This window comes from Vespa velutina, chromosome 9 (assembly GCF_912470025.1).
Source record: "Vespa velutina chromosome 9, iVesVel2.1, whole genome shotgun sequence".
Lineage (NCBI taxonomy): Eukaryota > Metazoa > Arthropoda > Insecta > Hymenoptera > Vespidae > Vespa > Vespa velutina.
Window position 1 is genome coordinate 341,873 of NC_062196.1, and position 26,259 is coordinate 368,131.

The 26,259-nt window shown below is 35.6% G+C and overlaps 1 protein-coding gene and 1 long non-coding RNA gene across 4 annotated transcripts; one reads left to right on the forward strand and one right to left on the reverse strand.

The window, feature by feature from the left end:
- Positions 1–1,307: 1,307 nt before the first annotated feature.
- Positions 1,308–26,259, forward strand: LOC124951535 (homeotic protein empty spiracles-like). 3 transcript variants are annotated; one of them, XM_047500066.1, is made up of 4 exons: positions 1,309–1,856; positions 2,056–3,251; positions 12,287–12,459; positions 24,474–26,259. In XM_047500066.1, the coding sequence occupies exons 2-4, from the start codon at positions 2,231–2,233 to the stop codon at positions 24,744–24,746; spliced, it is 1,467 nt and encodes a 488-aa protein (XP_047356022.1). In that variant the 5' UTR covers positions 1,309–1,856; positions 2,056–2,230; the 3' UTR covers positions 24,747–26,259. The 3 variants fall into 3 exon arrangements, with proteins under 3 accessions (XP_047356023.1, XP_047356022.1, XP_047356021.1); XM_047500067.1 differs by lacking the exon at positions 24,474–26,259 and adding an exon at positions 12,682–13,147 and having other exon boundaries at positions 1,308–3,251; XM_047500065.1 differs by having other exon boundaries at positions 1,309–3,251.
- On the reverse strand, positions 4,277–6,053 carry LOC124951536. The gene is made up of 3 exons (XR_007101627.1): positions 5,499–6,053; positions 5,064–5,417; positions 4,277–4,982 (listed from the first exon to the last, which is right to left on the reverse strand). It is a non-coding gene; the product is annotated as an uncharacterized LOC124951536 (long non-coding RNA).

The window sequence follows — 26,259 nt, forward strand, 5'->3', positions numbered from 1 at the left end:
TATTATTAATCTGAACTTTTGAAAGCTTACATTGGCAAGACACATAAGTGTAATATGTACATATACTTAGACATAGTTACTCAAGTCGATTTCTAAGATATTACTATGGGTTCGATAGATATTGTGACAGAACAAGCGACGGTACAGACGTCTTAATTATATAATTGCATCGATCGAATTACGGGCTTCGTATCGTTCCACTGTTACGTTCTTGATAATTACCTCCGATTTGCTTCGAGCACTGATATGTCCGCCAATTAAGTATAGATATATCTACTATAGGTATGGTATACCTGCTCGATCTGGAATTTCAGCAGCAGTAAATGCTTTTAAATGTGCGAGATAAGTAATTCTAAAGTAAAAAAGAAAAAAAGATAAAAAGAAAAAAGATAAAAAGAAAAAAGAAAATAGGAATAATTTTTTCAGAGACAAGTAATTCGCAAAGGCCAATTTACAATATGTTTGAGTGTTAATAAGCCATCAAACGACGGCCTGTTTCGATCAGTTTTGTAATGTGAAAATTTGATATAATTTAAGCCTTGCGCAAGTAACACGATTCATTAGCCACTTATTGAAACTTCAGTAAAAGACCTTTATGAAATTATGCTTTGTAAAAGGATTTCGTAAGTGGTCGCCCTCGAAATTTTTTTATACAAATCCTTGGACAGCCAGTGTATTTCGAAGTATTCAGGATGCGATTCTTAAGTACTTCCCAAAGGAATTCGGCTTAAACCAAAGTATCTTCTTATTACATTCTTCGCAGGTAGTATAAAAGAAAAGGGAAATCAAGAGAAAAGGATGAAAAGGATGGAAAGAGATAGAGAGAAAAACGTGCGATATCGTTGTTGAGAAAAAAAGACGAATAGGAAAAAAAGAATAAAGAAATGGAAGCCAACTGTAAAAGAAGAGAAAGCATAGAATAAGGGTAAGAGAGAGAGAGAGAGAGACAGAGAGAAAGAGAGAGAGACAGAGAGAGAGAGAGACAGAGAGAGAGAGAGACAGAGAGAGAGAGAGAGACAGAGAGAGAGAGAGACAGAGAGAGAGAGAGAGACAGAGAGAGAGAGAGACAGAGAGAGAGAGAGAGACAGAGAGAGAGAGAGAGAGAGAGAGAAGGAGGCAGACGTATTAATTAAACGGCTCATTTTCATCGTAGGACAAAAACGCGAGTTTAACGCCCATCGTCGACTAAATGCGTTGCCCTACTCGTCACAGCATCCACGTAGCGGGCGAGAAATCGAGGTAACTTTAGTCCGAACATTGAAGAACGGACCAATCACGTTATAGTAGGGATACGCCTCAACATCGGTCTCGGTACCACATAGTAACGCCCATTCGTGGTCGTTGCTCTCCCCCACTAAGTCTTGGAGTCAGGAACAAGTGAAAAAGTGGGGATACGCGTTAACTTGCTTCTCGTTCCCCCACCACCGAGCGGGAGCGCCTCGTTTAGCCTGTAATTTGCTCAAACACTAGCAAGCTCTCGTGCCAGAAGCATCATCCGTCAGAGAGTGCGTAGAGAAAGAAAGAGAGAAAGAGAGTAGTAACGATAGTTTACACGCGACTTTCAAACAAGTAAAATGTTGACGTCCTCGTCGAGACCTATCAAGTGATCGTTCTATTAATAATAATAAAAGCTCGACGAGGACAACGAGTTGGCGCGCTCGTGCGCGCCCCAATCGTGACAGTGTGTAGTGACAGACCTCGATCGTTTAGTGTGTCGTGGCGTGGTTAAACGATAAAAGAAGAAAAAAACGGAAGAAAAAAGGAAGGAGGACGCGACTTTTATGTGATTACGATTTCAGTGTGCGACGAGCAGTGTATGGACGATGTGTTCCGGAGATGATTGGGAAATTTTGAAGGTGAGCCGTTAGGCCTCGAGGCAAGACCTGCATAGGATTTTATTAAAAAGAGAATTCATTCCGAATTTCATTTTCTTTCTCTTTCTCTTTTACTCTTTCTTCCTCCCTCCCTCCCTTCCTCTCTCTCTCTCTCTCTCTCTCTCTCTCTCTCTCTCTCTCTCTCTCTCTCTATCTCTCTATCTCTCTATCTATCTCTCAGTTTCCGTTTCGCGAGTGCTTACGAGTCTCGGACGAGGTTCGATCACGCGCGTTTCGAATCGAAGGGATGCAGCGAATCTGATTTCGACGATCTACTTGGAGCGAGCAGGAGATAGTTCGCATTAGGTCGTTGCCAAAGTGGGGAATCCTTCGGTGAGGCGTACGATAATCGTACGATGATGCCGCTCGCGCCGACGCCAATCGTCCCGGTGCCCTCGAAGCCAAAGATCGGCTTCAGCATCGACTCGATCGTCGGTGGCGGAGGTGGTGGAGGTGGCGGTGGTGCCGGTACTGGCGGCGGTGCTGGCGTACAGGCTGGCCGAGTCATCGAGGATCGAATCACTGGGAAAGATCGTTTGGAGCCTCGAGTCGAGATTGAGCGAGATGACGGTAGTCCGATGGAGCTCGTCGATGCTTCCTCATCGCCAAAGTCACGTCGTATCGCGGCGAGATCACCCGGTGCTCATTCCGAAGGTTCTGATCGACCTGTCTCTCGTAGTTCCTCCGTCGAGTCGTACACGAATAATTCGCGAAGGACACCGTCTCATGCGACCACCGGCAATAATAACAATCATCACCATCATCATCACCACCACCATCATGCGAATCATCACGGACATCACCATCATCATCATCATCACCATCTTGGCGGCAGCAATCAGTTGGATTTTGGTAAGAGTACCGTTCTCAGTCACAGCGGTGGCTCCACTCCGAACGACAGTCCGAGTCCACCTCATAGGATAGCCGGACACGGTGATTCACCTGTAGGATCTCATCCTCAACCACCTCCTGGTGTTGTGAGGCCAAGTCCAAACTACCTAGCACCACCGCCCGGTGCCGTTACGGCTGCAGCAGCCGTCGCAGCCGAACAGCTAAAGTCTCTTTATGGTATACCACCTGGACACGGACCGACGGCACCACAGACCGGTCAGAACGAATATCATACGCAACAGCTCGCGCTCGCTGCCAACCTTGCTGCCGCTCAGCACTTCCAAGCGGCAAATCTCGCGGTTGCTCTTCAAGCGCATCACGGTGCTTCTCCACATGCACCACCTCATGGACCATATACGCACGGTGCCGCACCAGCTGGTCCACATCCTCCGCCTCATACTCATCAACCAGCGAGAGATAGTTATCCTCTTTATCCGTGGCTACTCTCTAGGCATGGCAGGATCTTCCCTCACAGATTTGCAGCTGGTAAGTTATGTTCTCTCTTATTATCTCGTTTCCAAATGAAATCAATGACGCTTCTTGATACATAATAAGGATATATAAATATAATCGAGCAACGCTCCGAGCAATTACGTAAACGTTACGTCACTTAGATTTTGTAATGTGCTATTTTCTTGTTAAGCTTCTTATCAGACTCTTATCGCTTTCACACTCTTCCTAGTTGGTATAAACAAAATGAGTAAACGAGCGGACGAATCAGTCATTTTATTTTTCTAAGTCAAGTATTCTTTTCATTTCTCATTGACATTTGATCCAACGATCTCTGACTTTTTTCCCTTATACCCCTTTAAATAGCACCTTGTTGCGTATACATATATCGTGAGAATCCAATTTACGGCTATCGATGTTAGGTCGATGATAATGGCATCCTGCTTTCCGAACTCTTCTTACGAGGTCAGTTTTTAATGAAAGGAACACGGAGATAAGCTAGAGAGTACGAAGAAAGAGAATGAGAGAGAGGGAGAGAGAGAGAAAGAAAGAAAGAAAGAAAGAGAGAGAGAGAGAGAGAAAGAGAGAGAGAGAGAGAGAAAGAGAGAGAGAGAGAGAGAAAGAGAGAGAGAGAGAGAAAGAGAGAGAGAGAGAGAGGGAGAGAGAGGAAAGAAAGAGAGGGAGAGTGAGAGAGAAGAAAGAACGTCTCTGACAGGTAGAAAAGGCAATTACCATAAATTTACCGCGATCGGCGCTTATACGGAATGAGGCGTGCCACCCGGTAGAGGAATATATATCTACTTGAAGAGGACACGAAACTTGTTCCGTCGTAAAAAAATTGTTCGACGCCATCTTTGTCTTCGCGATCTCGCGTTCGTCCCGCGCCGCGCTACAAATGGTTTTTAATTCTTGGAATTGAAGGGCGACGGATCTAATTTCTTCGTCCTTTTAGATCGTGCAAATATAGACTTTCAGGAAACTATGTAACGAGAAGGAGTAGATCGGTCGCAATTATTTTTTTTATTTTTTCATTTTATTTATTTTTTTTTTTATATGCATCGTACGTTTTCTTCGAGAGATGTTCCTTAATTTACAAGGGAAGTATATTTAGATTAATAACATGGTTGTTGCATATAATTGATGTCTTGAGAATTCATTGGCCTTTTTTTTTAATGCGGCCTCGAATAGACAAATTATAGTGGAGGTCGTGGTTAATTAGTGTTTCGAATTTCAGTGTGTTAAGACGTTATGTTGTGAATGATAGCCATACAAGTTTTTTTTCAATGTTCCCATAAAGAGTGTTATCGAGACGATGTTCGTCAATTGCAGCGTTAATTAGATTAACGTTTGAAATAACATTCATTGATGTGTTTACATCTAATTTCAAGATAAGATTTTGATAAACTCAGCAGGTCTTTGAGAAATTGTCAGAAAACCTAATAAACAATAATCTCATACTTAAAATTGTATCGAATAGAAAAATAGTACGTGAATCTATGTACATATAATTAATACAAATTGTTGTCTATAATAACAACAACAACAATAATAATAATAATAATAATAATAATAATAATAATAATAATAATAATAATAATAATAATAATAATATTTTGTTGAATAGTTTGCTCTAAATCTTTCAACAACATGAACGACACTATCTACGAATAGATTCGGACAGTAGCACAAATCTATTCCATCCGTATAATAGGTGTAGTTACGACATGACACTAGAATCCTTGTTGATGTTTTATGAATATAGTAAACCTAAAAAAGAAAAAAAGGAAAAGAGAGTTAAAAAAAAGAAATAGAAACTATGCAATTCCATCGATGTTCGATCGACAATACCGAAAAAGTCGCCTGGTGGAGTACAATGTCGAGTTAATCGGTATTATTAAAGCGTCATTTTATCCCCGTGACACTCTCACCGCAGGGTGTCTACGTTCGACAATAGGAGCCAGCTCGTGGTCCTTCCTTTCCTTCTTTTTTTACGGTAGTTCCCCGTAGTTGATTTCGCGCTTGTTCGGGTTCTTCGTTATATAGTTGAGTTTCTTTTCTTCATCTATTGTATAGAATCTCCTAATCTCTTCTCTGTATTGCTCCCTTACGAGGATTATTGTTTATTTTTTTTTGTCTTACAAATCTCTTCGAATTCGTTAAAATTGTAGCTATATTTTTTCTTTTTTTTTTCTTTTATTCTGTCTGCAACGAATTTTTATTAAGATCTTTAATCATTTTTCGTTGTACGATAGTACCAACGAATCAAAAAGCTTTCATCCTCACTTTGCTTCGTGAAATCGAGTTAGTTTCTTCGATAAATTCTCCAACAAAATTGCCAGTGGCGATCAACATTGCTGAGTTTAGTGAACTTGTCACGTTGCTGGCATGGGAGTGGATTTCTCTCGTGGCGAAGACTCAAGAGCAAGAAAATCGCGGACTCTGTGTTCTCACAGGTGTCTAGGGAACGTTCGATCACAGCAAAAATACGTCCCGCGGCGTTCCGGAATTGTTTTTCCAAAGACGTTTACAAGCGAGATGCATTCCGCACTCTACTATGTTCTGTATCTCTTTCTTTTCGATTCGATTATCTTGGCAGTCGTTTGTGTCCTCGTTTAAATATAGAAATAAATCTTCAATCTTTCATATTTAATTAAAATCTAGAAATTTAAAATAAAATTATTTTAGTCATGTAATCAAACAGACAGTACAATACGATAAAGAATCACTATAATTCTGTCGTATAGAATAATATTATGAAAATTGGAAGCTCATTTATTAGATAATTTACGTTAGATTATTGTAAATTATTGGATAGAATTGAATCGAGAGATAATGAATGTCTATGTTACTCAATGTACTGAATTCAAAGAAATTGAATCGTATAAATATACTCTCGTGTACTCTCTCTCTCTCTCTCTCTGACTCATTTTTTTATGCCTAATGTCAAGTTAACAACGTAATGTTTATCCGCATACGTTCTCGGGAGAGTAAACATAACACACACATATATATATATATATATATATATATATATATATTCGAATGACGGTACGATCGAATGAATTTACTTGTTTAGTCGCTCGACGTTGCGAAAGGTCGCTGGCTACTCGTCTTGATTATCGTTGTCGTTGTTGTCGCATAACTTAAGCTTGTCATTCTAAAACGTTTATGCAATGATATCCGCGTACTGTTTCTATCTTCGAAGCGTGCTCATTATTGTCGTTTTGTTTATGATTCGTTTGAGATAACGTTCGGACGTGCCGAGAGATTGGCTTTTGTTGTGACGAGAAAGAGAGAAAGAGAGAAAAAAAGAGAGAGACTAAACGTTCTTGAGACGTATTGTCATATCTATAAATCGATCGAGGATAGCCGATGAATTGAGCAAGTGATACTTTATTTATTCTTATCTACATATCTTTACAATTATGATAATGATTTATCCTTTCGGTTTATTTTGATGCTAATTAAGTGGACACGTAACTCGTTTTAATCGGAAGAGTCTAACGATATCGAATCGAAAGTTTATCGAGAAATGATGAAAGATTGATCGTGCGTCATTAATTAGCCATATGGCTGAAGAAAGATGGCTGTCCTTCGAGATTATCGCAGTTCACTGTGTGAACAAAACTTTTGGAAATTTCTTTTTTTTATTAAATAGATAAGTATCCGTGTATAACGAAAGAAATATCAACGAGCTTGTAATTAAATTTTAATCGTTCACTACTGGCTCTTATCATAGTCAAGCGACTACGAGCAAACGTAAGTTGGAAAGTAACCAACCGGTTTGGATAATTGAACGCGGCGAATTGTTAATGCACCGACGTCGTAGCCTTTATTATTCTCCAGCTCTTCGAGATAAATGTCCATACGAGTTTATTAGAATACTCTAATAAGAACGAATTAATTCGCAAGGAAAAATTAATTATCGCGCCGATCGTAGTAACCGATAATCGGCCTGGAACGATTAATCATAGCTTTCTCGTTGACTTTAACGTGATATCAACCAGCGGAACCGTCGCGTCGTCGCCACGTTCGTTCATAGCGATTTTCCGCTATAGAAGAAAACGGGGCGGGGTATGTATAGCTGTGTGTGTGTATGTGTGTGTGCGCGCGCGCGTGTGTGTAAAATACCGTTATATATGCAACGAATGTTCCTCTTATCGCTCACAATGCGTGCATCGTTTTCTTATTCATATCCTTGTCAACGTAAAATTTGTCATGTTAATGAACGAACCCTCTATGCACATATATATACATGAATATATATTTACCTATATATATATATATATACATAAACGAAAGTTATTCGAATCCAAAGCAAAGTTAGATCGGAAGAACATCAAACAAACTTCGATATTTTTTACGGAAATGAATTCGAATTATTTGATGTTTGAAATCATTAGATATACGTTAACATACCAACCCCTATTATATCGTTCGTTTTGCACGATCACCGACGTCGCACGCTTGGCAACAATTAAAAACACATTAGATCCGCAGAACAGGCAATGTATAGGTTTCTTCCTTTTTCCATGCTAAAGAAATCGCCGGTAGAATGCGAGAGGCGCGAGACGCAGGAGCCGAGGATGCCGAGAGTGAAGAGAGATAGATAGATAGACAGATAGAGAGAGAGAGAGAGAGAGAGAGAGAGAGAGAGAGAAAGGTGGAGGGTAGGAGAGGAGTATAATTTGATACGTTTACCATTTAGTCTTATTTTTGAGTAATTTCGAGTCGCTCAGGGCGTCTCAGCTGCGATGCCGCAACGTAAGCTCGATGTAATTATAGCCTTGGAAACTTTTTTCCTTTCTTTCTTTCTCTCCTTTTGATTTTCTTTTCCTTTATTTCTCTCTCTTTCTCTGTCTCTCTCTCTCTCTTCCTTCTTCTTCTTCTTCTACTTCTTCTTCTTCTCTCCTTCGTCTTCCTTTACGTCGAACGGAACGAACAAGCCTTAGGCAATGTCTAGGAGATCAGCATAGAGAAACGAGTGAGACAAGAAGAGAAAGAGAGAGAGAGAGAAAGAGAGAGAGAGAGAGAGAGAGAGAGAGAGAGAGAGGGAGCGACGGTCGATATCGCTTCAATCTTTTGCGAGAAGATCGAGAGAATCATGCTGCATCCCTTCTCTCACCCATCCTAATCCTTCTTCATTTACGAACGATTCCAACAACCCGAAAGGATTCTTTATCTCTTCTATTTTATTTTATATATTATTTTTATAGTGTTTTTTTTTGAGTTTTCGTACTATAACGATATATTTTATACTTGATATTGTATTATATATTCTACTTGATATTAGGTATGTAATAATAGATAATTAATGAATATTAATTAAATAAATTTCAGAAAAATGAAAAGTACTTTTCGTAGTTCATCGTTTATATGGATTGAATCAACTGTGTTGATAGGAGTAACATCGAATTAAAATTTTCTGAATATTCAAATAATAACCCGAGTCGTTGATCGATTAATCGTGAATATTCTTGTGACGCTTCCATAACGTTGTTTCTTGCGAACAGTTTGCAACTTTGTAATTCGTACTTTTGTACGATCGTTTTTTAATTGTCAGCGTCTCATTAGTCGTATAATTGCGATTGTTTCGTGACATTTATCATCAGCATGGCAGATGTCTTGCATTGAGAATCATATTTGCGTGCAATTAACGGCGAGTCTGCTGCATCTAATATACATTATCTGTCCGATCCAGCACGTGCAGTAAGCGATTTTCGAATAGAGATGTCTATTTTATCGTTGACAAGAATTAACTCATTTGGATGAAATTTCATTTATTTATTTATTTATTGTAGGAACAATTTCATATTAAATTGTAATTTCATGTGAATATGATTCAAACGAATCTTTTCAGAATTATAAGAAATGTAGAATGAATATATACATAAGAAAGAATTTGTAATATATATATATATATATATATATATATATATATTTATATATATATATATTTATATATATATATATTTATATATATATATATATTAATTATACATTACATGTACATATATAATTGTATTACCTTTATTTGTACGTTTATATGTATATGTATGTATCTGATATTGAAATACATATATGTTTAAATATATATATGTACTATATTTAAATAAATAAATAAATGAATATATATATATAAATAATATAAATAATATACATATATATATATGCGTATATTATTTATAGTGAATAGAGAATAATTAAGATTTTGAAAAAGTCACAACTATTCAATCTAAAGTATATAATATCTTGCGTTACAACTTTGTCTCGTCATTTCGAGCAAATGAGTTACTCGCAAATTGTATGTATATAAGTACAACTTCTCCGTAGAATTTTCTCCGGTAAAAGGTGATACGGCTCGATTACGTTATGCCAAGTTGGTTGCATTACTATCGGATAGCACGTCGAATGCCTGCGCGTCTACATTGTGCTTGCATAATATGAATTAGCATGTCATCGTGCTTCGATCGATCGTACGTATCTTTGAACGCGTTAATAGCGTGCTTTGGTAGATATTGTTTCCGTTAAGGTAGACCAGGTGAATCAGAAACGGATAAAGTTCCTATCTAATAAAAAGATACGAAGAGAACGAAGATGATGAGACTACTTCTGTACAGAAATAAAATATATAGAAATAAAATATATAAAATTACAGAAATGAAATAAAATATATATATGTTTAGATAGATATTTATTGAAAATATTTTTTATATTTAGTAATGATTATATTACATTCTCGATTAAAATAGATTATTATTAAACATTCTTATATTTTACTTAGGATAAATGGAAGCAATATGATTAATACTCATTTGATAACCTAGCGAAGAGGCTGAATGTATGTAAGTATTGTATTTACCCAGTCTTTCCGTCGCATTTAGTCCAGTTTGATTGCCGATAGGTGAATTAAAAATACAGATGTCGTGTCTGAAGCATTCTTCAGATTTATTAGGACAAATAATTCGTACAATAAGTGTCTCTATGATTAAAATAACGAGTGTTCCGTATACGTGAATAATTAGTCCGTATGAGTTGATCAAGTCAAAAACAATAAATAATATTTATTAAGTGTTGTTTGAATAAGGGATGTTTTCTAAGTGTTGAATAGTGCAACAGTTGTCTGAGTGTTCCTTTAACAAATTACAAATGCCTCTTGAATGTAAACTGAGCAAGGAAAGATATGTAATACAGGTACTTATTTAGATAATCTTATATAAGTCTTATCAATAAGAGGTCTCATTGGATCGATATCTGATAAAGGTGGTCAACAGATAGGATACAAAAGTCCCTAACAGTTATGATATTTGTAGATACATTTATTGGAACAATCGAAGTGTTCAAGTGTTTTTATAGAAAAAAATTCTACAAATAATTTCAATCGAAGTATGAATCAGTAGACCAAGCATCAATTAGAACTTTCAAAGAAAATGAATAGCTAACGGAAAAGGGATTTGGATCTTGGAGAACATCATCGAACGACTACTTCTCATAAAACTTCTTCGATAGGATATGCATATATGGTTTTCGATCGATCTAAGGGTGGACGGTCTGGTCTCACATTTTATGTACCTATACATTTAGAGCCATATGCCGAGTATATACCTACCTACGGGTCGAAGCAACGAGAGAAGGTGTAGCGATTTATCGTGCAGCTTTTCCGGTAAAGTATCTCGGGCTACTTCCGGCAGACGTAGGTATCGGACGATCGACATGGCTCTTTCGAGGTGGAATACTCAATTACCTGAGCGAGTTCCTAGTAGATACTCCTCTATACTATTATAGGTATACTAACTATATGAGTTAGGTTGTATTATGTAGCTACTTACATACGTAGGATTATGCGTGGCCAAGCACGCTCGCGTTTCGTGACTTACGTCGAGGTGACGAGAGAAAGATGAGGAAGGAAAGTGGGGGGTAGCTACTACTAACGAGAATAGAATCGATGATGACAACGTTTAGTAATTAATTAATTAATCTTTGTTCCTCTTTTTCTTTCTTAAAAAATTAGTTAAATATATTTATTACCTAGTAACATTTCTTATTACCTAGTAACATAACTTTTAATTATCCAGATGATTGATAAATAATAACATTTATATTAATTTCAACCGTTTCTCAAATTTATTAGTTTATAACTTCTTCTATAGATTGTATAATAATATCACTAATGTAAGTAGTTATTGCTGTTACCAGGCAGTCCAATGTTAATTAAGAATGTAAATTATCTACCGAACAACCCTCCTATCGTGCACGTGTTTACGGCACTCGCTATATCTTTTCTTACGTATTATCGCGATATAATTATAGTTTCTTTCGTATAGCGTTAATTAATCATTTTGAGATCATTATTTTTGGCAGTAACGAACGTAGATAGGTAAAAATTGTAGAACGAAAAAGTTGATGAAAATTACGTTTTTCCTAAAAATGTCTTCAATAAATATTGTAATTTATGGAATTGTTAGATAGATCTATCGATTGTTTTTCTTTCTTTTGGTTTACTAAATACTTGTTATATAAGCTCTAATCAATTTTCATTCATATATCTAATCTTTTTATGTGGTATTTTTTCGATCGATTTATTTAATTTTCATTGTGAATCATTGAATTATAAAATTCAAGATCATCTAAAAATCCTTATTTCATTCACATTTAAGATTCATTATTATCCTAACATTGCGTGATATAAATATATATATATATATACATTTACATATCTATTTACATATTTATCTTGTTTTTACTCGAGTTATCAGTCTGATATTGTAAGAATAATAGATATACATTTGTGCAATTCACGGAGATGTATAATTATAGCATAAGTTTGATTCGTAATACATTCTTTTTTGCGTCCGTTGTAAATACTTTACTGCATTGATTAATTAAGTAATTAACGCACATGATCGTTTGTTTTTATTATTTATTATTATTATTATCATTATTATTATTATTATTATTATTATTATTATTATTATTATTATTATTATTATTATTACATTTTCCTGATCCGATTTGTTAGAGAAAATATATAATTATTGATACAAAGATAACGAATTTTTTATCTTCACTAGGTCCCGACATACCTGGCTTCCTTCTGCAACCCTTCAGAAAACCGAAAAGAATAAGGACTGCGTTTAGTCCGAGTCAACTGTTAAAGCTGGAACACGCCTTCGAGAAAAATCATTATGTTGTCGGGGCGGAAAGAAAGCAGCTAGCGCAGGCGCTATCGTTAACTGAAACGCAGGTAAGAAAGAGAAAATTGATTGATATGAGATAAGACAAAGTTTGAAAAATGTTTTTCGAACGTTTATCTTTAGTAACGATCGTATTCATTGATGAACGATCATCGTTATTACTGTAATCAAATATTTTATTGAGTTCAAACTAATTATGGCATATTATTTGAAAGAAAGAAGTATAATAACCAGGTTGATCGTTAGAAAAGTTTAATGACAATTTAAAATAGGAGAAAGCAGAAAAAGAAAGAAAAGAGATATCGACTTCGCTTAACAAGGCCAATGGATGTGCAAATTCACGAAGAGTTGAATGGTGGTAGTGTTCGAGGGGAGAACGAATGAATTGTCCAAAGAAAACACGTTGTGGAGAGTCGTCGAAAGGGCGCGAGAGTCATGCTTTCCGCATTCTATGGGCGTAACGCTCCCCCGAAACAAGGGGTGGGGAGTCTTATAAAGAAAGAGATAGATATAAAGGAGAGAAAGAACGAGAGGGAGAAAGAGAAAAGTAGGAGGGGTGTCGAAGGGGAAGGAGAAAGGTGGCTAGATAGTGAATTAAGCTGGGGAAGCGCTCAGCATCGACGCCATTTTGGAAGGAACTCGTACGCATTGTGGGGAACAAACTCTCTCTGTCTTTCTGTCTCTCTATCTCTCTTTGTCTCTCTCTCTCTCTCTCTCTCTCTCTCTCTCTCTCTATCTCTCTCTCTCTCTCTCTTTCTTTTTACTTATTACATTCTGTTTTTGTAATAAAACTTTCAATAAAAGTATTCACTATTTTTATTTTGATCGAATTTTTTTTTATATGTTTAGAATTATTACAATCAATATTATTGTATGATAATGACTATTTTATGTAGATATGTCGCAAATAGGTATTTACATGTGCAAATGTAGATACATATAGAAAACAACATAAAAGTATTTATTCGATATTTTCTAATGAATTTAAAAACAAAAAAAAGGAAACATCTGACACGGTTGACAAGAAAGTTACGCATATTTGTATAATTTAATCTCAGTATCGTTATGGAATTTGTTAAATATTCAAGGGATTGAATTAGTTTTCTGCATTGTATTATTTTTTTCATAATGAACAATTGATCGATTTGATCTAATTAGATAGAGAAAAAACATTTTTTCGATTGGGCATCCAAACAGATTGTTAATTTGAGTGAATTCGTTCACGTTTCTCTTATCTGTAAAGAACTCTTGTGAGAGAAGAAACGAGATTCGATGTAGTTCACATACGGCAAAAGCGCCTACGTGATCACGATTCGGCGAGTTGATTCGCGGTCATAATGTATTCCCAGGTAATTGCTGGGCTAATCGTACGTAATTAGTGCTCTAATGAGGAGCACCGGGTCGCGTGTAACGCGCGTCTTTCTTATGAATCTTAACTAGGGTGAAACGTTCCGTTTCTCTGCGTGTTCGGAGAGGGCTCTGTAAGAGCCTCCGGATATAATGTGACTGCTAATTGCGTGCCGCTCCAAGTATGTAGTATATATGTACGTACGTACATTGCTGATTGCCTTCCGGATCGAAGAAGACAACGTTGCTGTTGGTTGTCGTTTCTTTCACGTAAATTCGCTCGTAAAGTATCGCGCTACCCTTGGCTACTACTCGACTACCGAGAGAGTTCTAGCAAACAAAGGAATTCATGATTATCCTTTGAAAGAATTTCTACATCGCATTTCTTTATTGTTATTTACAGTCTTCTATCTCGATTAGCTTCCGAAGTAGGTATTAGATAGATAAATAGATAAATAGATAGATAGATGTATAGATAAATAGATAGGTATGTCCATGTTATGTCGTAATACGTGACGAGATAATATATTGTAATGGATGATAATACAAGAGAGTGTGAAGGTGATTTGTAATTATAATAAGAAACGGGAAAGTCAATGATCGAGTCAGTTAGATAATCGGATTAATAGCGATCTTCGATCTTACAAGGTGTGGTTTTAAATTCTGAAGGATACAACGATAGGTACTATATAAGTACGAAGAAATGTGAAAGCCGTCGTTGAATAGAGAGTATCATTTAAAAAAGTATACAGTTTTACGATAGGTATCATGCAGCGACGGAAGGTGTAACGACAAGTCCAGTTCGAACTATCAAATCGGAGAAAAAAAAAGAGCAACTTTGGAAAAACAAAATAGGATATAACGATAGTAAAACTATGAGCTACGAGTATTTATAGGTAATTTAATGCGGGATATCGGGAATATTACAGGAATAATGACGTTAATTATATGCGAGTCGATCGATGGAGTTAATTCTAATGATTTATCAGCCTCGAATAGAGGAACGAGTCATTACGGTTGTCGGTGTTCCGCCACTTCTAGAGTAATACGCTCTCGTGAGGAAACTTGCGGTCTTATTTACGTACGCGGGACATAAATTATTAATGGACCTCTCCATTAAGCCGAATAATTTAGCTGACCAAATGCACGGCTTACGATCTAATCACTTGCTCCCCCTCCTCTCTTTATCTCTTTTTCTTTTTCTTTTTCTTTTTCTCTTACTCTTTCTCTCTTTTTCATTTTTTTTCTCTCGTACAAGATTGCAAGCTGCGTGCAAAAATACAAAAATTCAAGATTTTACGGCTTTCCTTTGTCAAGTTAAAAATATTTCGTTTGAATACCGTTCGTACATTTATTTATTAATTTATTATTTTTTTTTTTATTTTTTTACTTTTATATTTTCCTCATAATACGATACGCATGATAACTTTAATTTTATGATAATTAAGAAACATAATCGATTCCGAGCGCGGAAGTAAAGTCAAATGTAATAAAATGCGGGAAAACAATTTCTAAAAGCCGTTTATTTCTTGCTAGCGATCTACCGAAGATCGTTCTCGGTTATTTTGCTTTGTTTTTTCTATATTTTTTTATTGTTTCTTTTATTTTTTTTCAAAAACTAAAAATTTATTCCGGATATATGAATTTATTTACTAAATTGGCAACGCCGCAACAGTCATCGGATGACCGACGAGCCTTACTCGCGAATGCTTTATTTTTAGTCCAGCGACGTCACGGCTCATTATGCATAGAGAATCCGTACGCGGCCTGCATAATATGTAAACTTCTTTCCATTACCGTCCACGGCAACGTAATACGCACGGAGAAAAAGTCTAGCGCGATTGGCCGAGAATAAAATAGTGCCATGTCGGGAGAGCTACGATATCGTCTCTCCCTCCCCTCCCTCTCTCTCTCTTTTTTCTTCCTTCCTTTCTTTTTCTCTCACGGAAGAGTCGATGGAAATCGTGTACTTCGGAGAAGAGAACGGTATCGAGCGTACCAATCACTTGAACGTTATCGTTACAAACGGAAGTTTACTTTGTAAAAAAACAAAAAAAAGTCATTTATATTTCTTAATTTTTCTTTTTTTTTTAAATTTTTTTCCCATTTCTTCTTTACGGATCCATTAAAGAATTTTCTTTTTCTCTTTCTTTTTTTTGGCAAGTAATATTTTCTCTACCAATGTATTAAAACCTTTCTTCTCTTCGGTACTAATCGCAAGCAATTTTCTCGAACATCGAGTAAAACGATCGTTCGATCGTAAGGAAGATCGTTTGCAAATGCAACGATCGTAATGAGAGGAGAACGAACGGGAGAATTTTCTTATCGCACAGTGGTAAGTATTAAAGTGAAATTAAATTCGCGATATCCCGAGGAAGGTTATCACCTGTATTTCTCTCTCGCGTGTGCTTAAGAGTCTCGTTTGTGGAAGCGAACAATGGTACATTAAAATCGGATAATTTAAAATCCCATTAAAGTCTTACTCCTCACACCGTCGATCTTTCGTCGCGCAAACACGAATAGCGTTTTTGCTTTACGCTTAGCTACAAGTTCCTCGTTAATATCGTATTATTGTAACGTTCATCGTCCTTATCGTCTTCCACGAACGAGAGTACGCATATTTATGAATCGAGATTAACCGGGATCTCTTTACTCAAAAGATTTCTCATATACCTACATGACTTTCTCTTCTTTTAGTTAATTTTACGAGTTTGCGCGACATCGTCCAATTGTTGATCTCTCGTGATACGTTTTCAACCTTTGTTAATAATTATTCACCATCATGTTTTTTTTTAAGATATATATATATTTTTTGACGAATGTCGACAGATGAGATTACATCATTTCAATTGAATCGCTTTTAACAAATTCGAAGATCTCTATTTCTGTTCCCTTATGCGAACAATTATGGTCATTTGAATTCAATTCTTCTAAATTGAGTGCGCAAATAATATTTAAATAATCAATATTTCGATTAATCTTCTCAAAATTTGATTTTGTAAAAGCATACAAGCTAGAAATATCTAGATATTTATACTTGCGTATATCTCATTAGAAAAGAATTTGTATTTCAGTAGTTCAGTTATTTCTAAATATATCAATGAAACATGATACTGTTATGTCGATCGTCATAAGAAGTAGATAGAAGCGAGATAGAAATGTGTATGTACGTGTGTATGTGTGAGAGATAGATAGATAGATAGAGAGAGAGAGAGAGAGAGAGAGAGAGAGAGAGAAAATGCGAAAAGCGTCATTTTATCGAAGCGTGTCGTTTTAGGACCAGCCACCCCAACGTGTACGCACGCTGTAGGCGATTGAAAAATAATATCGTCGAGTTTATTTAGCCGGGAGGGTTGACGGGGTAGGAAAGAGAGTTGAAGCTCAACGACTATGACGACGATGGTTCGACTACGCGCACAGAGGATTAAAAAATAATGTTTCGAGCGTGATCGTCGAAACCGATGGGGAGATTATTGGACCGCCTCAAATCTACGCGATTGGTCGCCACTGTCCAGCTGCGGATTTTATTCGACGGGGTTCGACTCGGCTGTGCGTGCCGAAAGAGACATCGATCGAAAAAATATCTCTTCTCGTTTGTTTATTCGTCGGTATTTCGTTTAACGCATGCTGTGTTCTTTCAACGTTTCGATCGATACAATGAGAGTAAGAGAAAAAGAAAAAGAAAAAGAGAGAGAGAGAGAGAGAGAGACAGCCAGGCAGATAGACAGACAGACAGACAAACAGACAGACAAACAAAGACAGACAGACGGAAATAGAGGGAGAAAGATAGAAAGAGAGTTCAAAATTACTTAAAATAGTGATTGTTTAATCTTTCTGTAATCAGTTTTAATGTTTTCAAGAATCATTTAATCAAAAAAGTTAATTAATGATTTTGATAGAAATTAGTAAGTATCTATATTTAAGTTTGTCGAGATTATTTTCTCACAGTTATTTTTTTTCTCAATCTCTTAGTTGTCATTTTCTAAAATGCATATTTTATCCTGTTATTGTAATAATTCTTTCAACCTTTATTCGTATATTTTATATAACAACTTATATAATAATTACATTCGGAATAATAATTTAAAAAAGCTTTTCCTTGAAATATTTAGCTATGTTTATTCTAATGTTTCTGAGATAAATTTTGAAAAAAATATAAAAAAAATTTAAATCACTTTACGATTAGTAGATATTTAAAACGTAGACATTTCTTGTATAGTAAATAGATCAATTTGTCTGTTATAGAACAAATGTCGAATGCTTGCCGATTAAGTTACTTTCTAGTAATACATTTTATAAGAACGTTGATTTATCAATCGAAATATATAGTTTTGATAATACGATGATGAAACAACTTTTCAAAGTGATATTACAGAGGGAATGGAATTATAAAACTTATGTACACATATATTGTATGTATATACATATGCATATACATAAATCCATTTCGACTTTTTAAAAGAAGGGAAAGAAGGCTTGGAAACAAATTAAAATCGAATATTTGAACGATAAATCTAAGATTATAAGAAAAATTATCGCATAAAAGATATTGGGATTCATCTCAAACAAATTCGAATAAGTATATAGATATATATGCAGATATATACATATATATATATATATATATATATATATATATATATTATATATCTACATAAGTACAAAACAACTAACATATATATATTGCATGGCATTAGAGTACGCAAACGTTGCTGGCGCAATATTAATTTCCATTAACAAATATCCAATTTCTCGTGGTAAGGAAAGGACTCATCAGGAAGATATATCTTAGCTCGTATGTAGATACATAGATATGTAACTATGTAATTAAGCAACGAAAGGTTTTCTCGTATTGGCAACTCTGCTTTTGGTCGTTTCGAATCGAGAAATCGGACATTACAGATTTTCTTGTCGTATTAAATTATCCGCTAAAATTCTAGGATTTAAAAAGATAAATAAGTCGTGCAGAAGTTAAATACGCATTTTATGCGAATGGCCGGAGGTGTCTGTTCTTATTACAGAAATGGGCGAGTACACTCGTATAACTTTTCGACGAAGTTGGATGATTACATTCTCGTCGTTAATATTACGTTGAAAGAATATTTTGTATTTTCTTGATTTACCTAAATCGATACTGTTATGCGATCGATAGAAATATACGAATAATTTAACTTAGTGTGGAATAAATAATATTATATTTATATTGTATGTATTTATATAATATATGAACTTTTCTTTCATATAGAACATATAATTACAAATTTTGAAAAAATATACATTTAAATATTTATTAGACACGTGTAAAGTTTAATATAAAAAATATGATAATGAATTTTCTTGTATCTTGTATTTACAAAAAGTTATGCGATAGATAGCGGATGAACATATTGATTTATGCAAAATTGTTCTGACAGTGAACGCGTTAAATAACGTAAGCGATTAGTATTGAAATATTTTCACGAACAAAAGAGAATGATAACGAGGAAGAGAGAGAGAGAGAGAGAGAGAGAGAGAGAGAGAGAGAGAGAGAGAGAGAGAGAGAGAGAGAGAAAGAAAAAAACATAGAGAAATGCAATGCAAAGTCCGTCTCTTGTTATCCATTTGCGTTAACCTTGAAAATGCTTGCAACGCGTTTCTGATTAGCGGACGTGCTCGTCGTGTCGCGTAATTAGAATATCAATTAATAATCCGGATTAATTGAGCTCTTCATTATCCATGCATACCAAAGTGATATCCTGAAGCTCGAGCACGCTTTCATTATTCTCGCTTACGCGAGCCATTTCGAAATAGGGAAAAGAGTGACAGAGGTTAAGAATATCAGACGGAACGATTAAGAATAACTAAGAAATCGAAATAAGTTTTTTTATATCTGTCAAAGTTACAGATTTGTTGGATTTTATTCGAAAAAGTCGATTTATTTTCTAATTTGTTGAAATATAACGTGAAGATTTAAAAACTTTATTTAGGAAATTCAGCAGATTTTATAAGCACAATATATAAATACATATATTTGCTTGTTAATCTCGAAATATATATTTTAATTATCTATATATTATTACTATAATTATCTTATATTTATTTCATTAATATTTATTACATTTATTATATTATATTACATTAATTATCTATATATATAAATTCAGCTTGATCTCATTATCAGTTATTATACAAATATTATAGGTATAAGTATTACGTGTAGTATTATGTATAATTATTATCGTGTAGGTACTTACGTATTAGTTCGAATGACTCCGTAAAAGGAACATATAAATGAGAAGATTTTTTGTTAAATTTACTTACATCATCATCATCTCTCTCTCTCTCCCTCTCTCTCTCTCTCTTTCTCTTTCTGTCTCTTTCTCTCTTTTTTTGTCTCTCTTTCTCTCTTTTTTACTTGGTCGATGCATATCAGTAAATACAAATGCTAAATATACAAATAGGAATTAAAAGATATCTCCAAACTATTTTTTAGCAAATTACAACTTAAAAAATGATACTTTTTTAACAGGTAGCATGTTCTTCTTATTTTTCGAACTGAAACATATTTATATCTTCGAGTAACAGTTAAATAAGATCAACTTGTAATTAGAGAGTACAAAAACGGTTATGTACACAACGCAACCTTCTTCTTTCGCCGATAATTAATACCAACCAATATCCACGTAAAAGGACAATGATCACACGAAAGGATACTCTCTTGAAAATGTAACATCAGTGCAACGGAATTCAGGAAGATTCATCGAAGATCGTCCGTACCAGGGTGTACCATTTTCCAAGAAATCAGTGAATAGATCGTTCGAGCGGCGTGGCATCTTAAAGAGGGTATCATTCATCGATACGGAACCAATTACAGGCAATACCATCTCTGTCGATCGGCCAAGATCGAAATTAAAGTCGTTGAAGGAAAAAGATAGAGAAATAAGAGATGAAAAAAGGAAGATATAAAAAGAAAAAAAAAAAGAAGAAAAAAGAAGAAGAAGAAAAAAATCTTAGTCCTGCGCATGTGGAGATTGCAGAGGAGGCTGAAAGGACGTCGGCTATCTATCTGGGCTCGCAAGATTGCAAGTTGGAAACGCTCACGCGCACTGTGTGTCTGTTGATCGTTCGGACGAGATAACGAGTACGTAGGTACGTTACATAGAAAGAGAGAGAGAGAGAGAGAAAGAGAGAGAGAGAGAGAGAGAGAGAGAGAAAGAGAGAAAGAGAGAGAGAAAGGGAGAAAGAGAGACCAGGCAAGTTAACCGGCGTTACCTCGGACTTTTAGTTGAACAGGGTAACAGCCGGACTTAAGCACCGAGAGAGCTTACCTACCTTCCTCGGTGAGTTTGCGCGAAGCCACGTAATTGAGGCTGTTTCTGGAACGCGCCTAAGTGACAGGTGAACACCTTATATGCGAGTCACATCGCCAGTGACAGTCGTACGCGCCTTTCTAAAAACATACATATACACATACACCGACAGACAAACAAACGTAGTACGAACTCTTCTTATCCTTCTTCTTCTTCTTCTTTTAATAGTCCCTTCGTCTTCTTCTTCTTCTTATTCTTCTTTAACTTCTTTTTATTCTTCTAATATATTGTTGTATGTGCACAGGTGCGTGCAGATAGATTTTATTTTCTTTTTCTTTTCCTTTAGTATCATCTTTTGTTATTTGTATTTTGAATCTGTGTAGCGTGTGTTTATTTAACACGAAGGATATTTTTTAAACCGAAATTACTTTCGCGTTTAATAGAGTTTTTATGGGTGATTTATAGGTGTCATTGATTATTAGTTGTTCTTCTATGTAATTCTTTTGAAAAATTGTATTTTCGTTTTGATAGAAAATTAATCAAAATGAATTAATGATAATTATTCCGATTGAAATATCATAAATAATATTTTAAATATAATATTTTATTCAAATTAAAATAATATAAATCAAATACAAATATCAGATCTAAGTCATATTGTTCGTTATAAAAGAAAGACTTATACAATTCTAAAGATCCTTACGATTACTTTTTCCAAGTCACTTTATATTCCTGATAGATGGTATTAGAGTAGTTAGAATGTTGTTAAAATTGATGGAATCTGAGGAAGTCGATGGAAAGAAGTAGGTATAAAGAGCGGATCAGGAAGGGATGAGAGAGTCGGGGTTGAAACTAAGCGTAAATCCGAAATCCAATGGGATGGGGTGAGTACTTTAGAAAGTTAGGGGAAGAACGGATGAAGGGAAGGGAGTGAAGTTGTCTACATTCTGGGAGATGGTCCGGGACTTTGTGGAAGGGGATGCTCATAGTATTCGCGTGCGTGAGAGATCTACCAATCGGGTCGTAGTTCCACGTTCGTTGCCGTGGTAACCAACGGAGAAAGAGCAAATGAGAGAGACAGAAAGAGAAAGAGAGAAAGAGAGAGAGAGAGAGAGAGAAAGAGAGAGAGAGAGAGAGAGAGAGAGAAAGAGGGAAGGAACATGCGATAGGGGTAACTCGATTAAGCTTGGAACGACGCTCCCAAAGGGAATGGCTACGAGAAGGAAAGAGGAAGCTTGCAAAGGAAAGAGAGAGAGAGAGAGAAAAGAGAGAGAAAGAAAACTATATCGTGCTCGCTAGAAGGGGTTGCTCTCTATTTGCCCTCTTAATCACCCGTTAAGTGCCACGACCCCAAAGAGTCTCCCTACGGGCATAAAACTTGTGATTCGGTGAGTGCTGCTTTCGGACATTGCAAAATCGTCCGATTTCAACGATTTCACGATTTTAACGAATTTTATGTGAAACTTATGTGACATCGGAGACACAGTAAAAGTTGCAATTACTTCATTGCATTTTGATACGTCGAATATCTTTGTTTTTGTTGGATGATAATTCTTTCTTTGATGCGTAGAATCGTCACAGATAAACAAGACCGAAAGTATTTTGTAAATAGTTACACCCTACGAGAAAGATTTCCGTTCATATACCATTCTGATTTTGATTCTAAATGCTGAGTCTAATCTGGGTCTCGTCAAAACTACGTTGTGTTGGACGTGGGACGAGATCCGGTCGATCATTCACTCTGTCTCTCGCTCTCTCTTTCTCTTTCTCTCTCTCTTTTTCTATTCTTTTTCTATTCTTTTTTTCCTCTTGGAACTCGAGCACAATGTCGATTTTCCAGCTTGATAACTTCAAAATGGCACTCTATCTACAGCCCTTTCTCTCGCCATGAAATACGACGATGGTGCAGTCAATTCAAGGACAATAGTGTCCTCTGCCTTTCTCGTTCCATAAAGAGAGCATGTGTACGAAAGTTACCCCTTCTTTTGCTTTCATTTTTGTTCTCTCTCTCTCTCTCTCTCTTTCATCCCTTCCCTCTAGTTCGACGATCGAAGGGGTTCCATGTTAGCACAGCACACGAGCTATTGTAACCGGATAACTGCGTTTAAGGGTGGCTGCTTGATACATCGACTCGTTCCTACTAAGAGGAATAGGGGTTGGTTCCATAACTAGTTGCCACTTAATTTGCCAAACTACGGGACTACGATCCCGAGGGTGGAAGTTTCATGTCTCCTTTTCAAGCGGATTGGTCCAATGAGCTTGATCGTCTGTATCGTTGACTATCCATCGGTGTAACGACGGTCGAATGATAGGGTAGCTAGGGTGTAAAGGGATGTGCTGGAGATTTACACACGGAATTGCATCCGAGTGAATTCATGAAAATTATGGTATAGTATATGTATAGGTTATTTTAGTATGGGTCGACAAATTTAGAGGGCGTTTAATATTAGAAAAGTGAAAGGAAATATTCCCCTTTGTCATATTCTTTTCGTCGATCGGATCTTTGCTTCCTTTGTAATGAAAGAGTTCGCGGAATAAAAAGACGGAAGGATGAGGGCTAAGTATGGATGGTCATTGTTTACACAAGAGAATGCTGCAAACAAATTATATATTTTCGTTTTACTTATTTTAATTAAGAACATTTAATTTTTCAAAAGAAATGTGCCGATTCTCGCATTACGATATTAGAAAATCGTTATCCTTTGCTCTCGCTGACGATTTCAAACTGACTTTATTCGATTGTTTAATCGTTTCTCCTCTATAATAGGTATTATTCTTCGTTAGATTTTGAATTGATCTAAACAAGATTAATTCTTTAGAGAGCAAAGTACACGATCGAACGTATGAAAGACAAAAAAAAAAGAATAAATTAAATATCTGTATATAAGACGAGGACAAAAAGGGTATAAAGTGATCTTGCTATTCCTACCGAATACAAATTATTGAATATTGAAAGTATATAATTGAAATATAAATGAACTAATCTGTAATATCGTTCAGCAAAAATAACGATTTAAGTCATTCTAAATATAGGGTTATCTGTATATTTTAAAACTGATAATTAATAATTGATGAGAAAAGTTTTAATGGAACTAAGGGAAAGTAATATGAAGTGATTGTATATAACGTAGGAACAAGTAATTTCTTAACACTTAATGATAAAAATGATTTCAGTTGAAATTTAATTAAGTTTATTCATCCTAGGATATCTTTTAAAGTCTCTAATGACTCATGAATGTCTATCACTAAACAGAATTTTAACTCATTTTTTCTTCATTTTTTTTAATCAGCTTATAAATTAATTAATAAAAGAACAAATAGATGATACATAGTTACCGTAAACTTTGATTTTTCTAACACATTACTAAATGAAATGATTTCAACTGAAATAAATTAATTTAATAAAATCATTATCTTCTTTGTTTCAGGTGAAGGTATGGTTCCAAAATCGGCGAACGAAACATAAGAGAATGCAGCAAGAGGAGGAAGCAAAAGCGCAACAGCAGTCGGGTGGTGGTGGAGGTGGGGGTGGTGGTGGTGGTGGTGGTGGTGGTAACGCAAATAACAACAGTAATAATAAGAACACCCATCACGTCAGCAAATGGCAACAAGAGACGGGCGATTATCATCACGAAGATGAAGAGGAAGAAGAGCAAATTGATCCCGAGGCTGAGGAGTGTTCGAGCGATTCTGAAGCGTAGCTAGACGTTCTCTGCCTGGACTAAGTTTCCAGGAGTACAATGTTTTGCTAGAAAAAACGACATATTTCGTTTTAGGAATTTTGTTAAGAACAAAATTCCTAAACGAATTCTTCATGAAGAAGAATATGGCTGTTCGTTCGTCATACTAAGGAATGATAACGGGTCAAAGATTTTCATGATATCTTGATGAGTCGATTAATTGACTTTGATGATTTTTGCTAAGAAAAAGAAGAAGAAGAAGAAGAAAAAGAAGATGATTAGACATTTACGATTGTACTATGTAGAGGAGTAGAAAGACACGCGACTTCTCGCAAGATGGAAAAAGACGAGAAATGCCAGAAGAGAAGAGGGTTGAAATCGGGCTGAGTCGGAAGTCGACTAATGGAGGTATTGTTCGCGATGGCCGCCGAGATTAAATGGAGATACTTCCGCCGCCGGAAGAAACGGATTGGACAAACGAATGAGGAAATCACAAGAGATCGAACATCTTTTGTCCGTTGAAAAATCTTTCTAAGGGTTGCTGCGGAGTAATCGTGGAAATCGAAATCGATTTTCTCATGATCGTTCATTCTATTTTTTGATTCACTTGTACTCTTTTCTTTTGTTTTTTTCTTTTTCCTTTTTTTCCTTCAAAATATTTTCTTTCGAACACGTTAAACTGAGGGAACAAAAGTAGGAAATAAACAAGTTCCCGTAAGTTAAAAATTTCGCTTTTTTCTGAGATAAACAAGTTTTCGTAAGTTAAACATTTTCTGATATACACATTGTATTTTCATAATGGTTATATTAATCTCAAGATGATTAAAATCCTTCGATCATCAGTAGCCCACAGTCGTCTTGCCATAATTAATGCGCCATAAAGACGAGACGAGACGAGACGAGACGTCGCAAGTGTGTGTAAATAGAAAGGTGTAAAAGACAATTTTTCGATAACGATCGATCTCGTCCGATCGATCGAAATTATGTGTATATAGACGAATACAAGGACGATAAAGCTAGTGCCAAACGTCGTAATACTTAAGAAGAAAGAGAAAGAGAGAGAGACAGTGTAAACTAAAAAAAAAACACACAAGACGTATTCAAAAAGTCGTATCTTAGGTCGTTGTTCTATGAACGAGCAGTATTCCTTTCGTCAATCGATGTATCGAAAATATACCGGCGATTTAAATTATTATGGACGATACTTATAAAACTATATTTTGCATCACGACTCTCGGCAAAAGTTTTTCGTTATATTGGATTCTTTAGTTAAAATTAATAAAGGATCTTGAAGTGCGAAAAGTGTACTCGTTCGAGTTTTGTATTCTGAACAATAGAAGAGAGAGAGAGAGAGAGAGAGAGAAAGAGAGAGAGAGAGGGAGAGAAATAGAAAAAGATTAGAAATTTTGATCTCAATGAAAAATTGAATGTAAATAGTTGAAATATTGTTTCAAACGCAGAAGACATTCGTTGTTTCATGAAATATAAAGAAAAACAAATTAAACTGTAAGAAACGATTTAAAGAAAAAAAAAA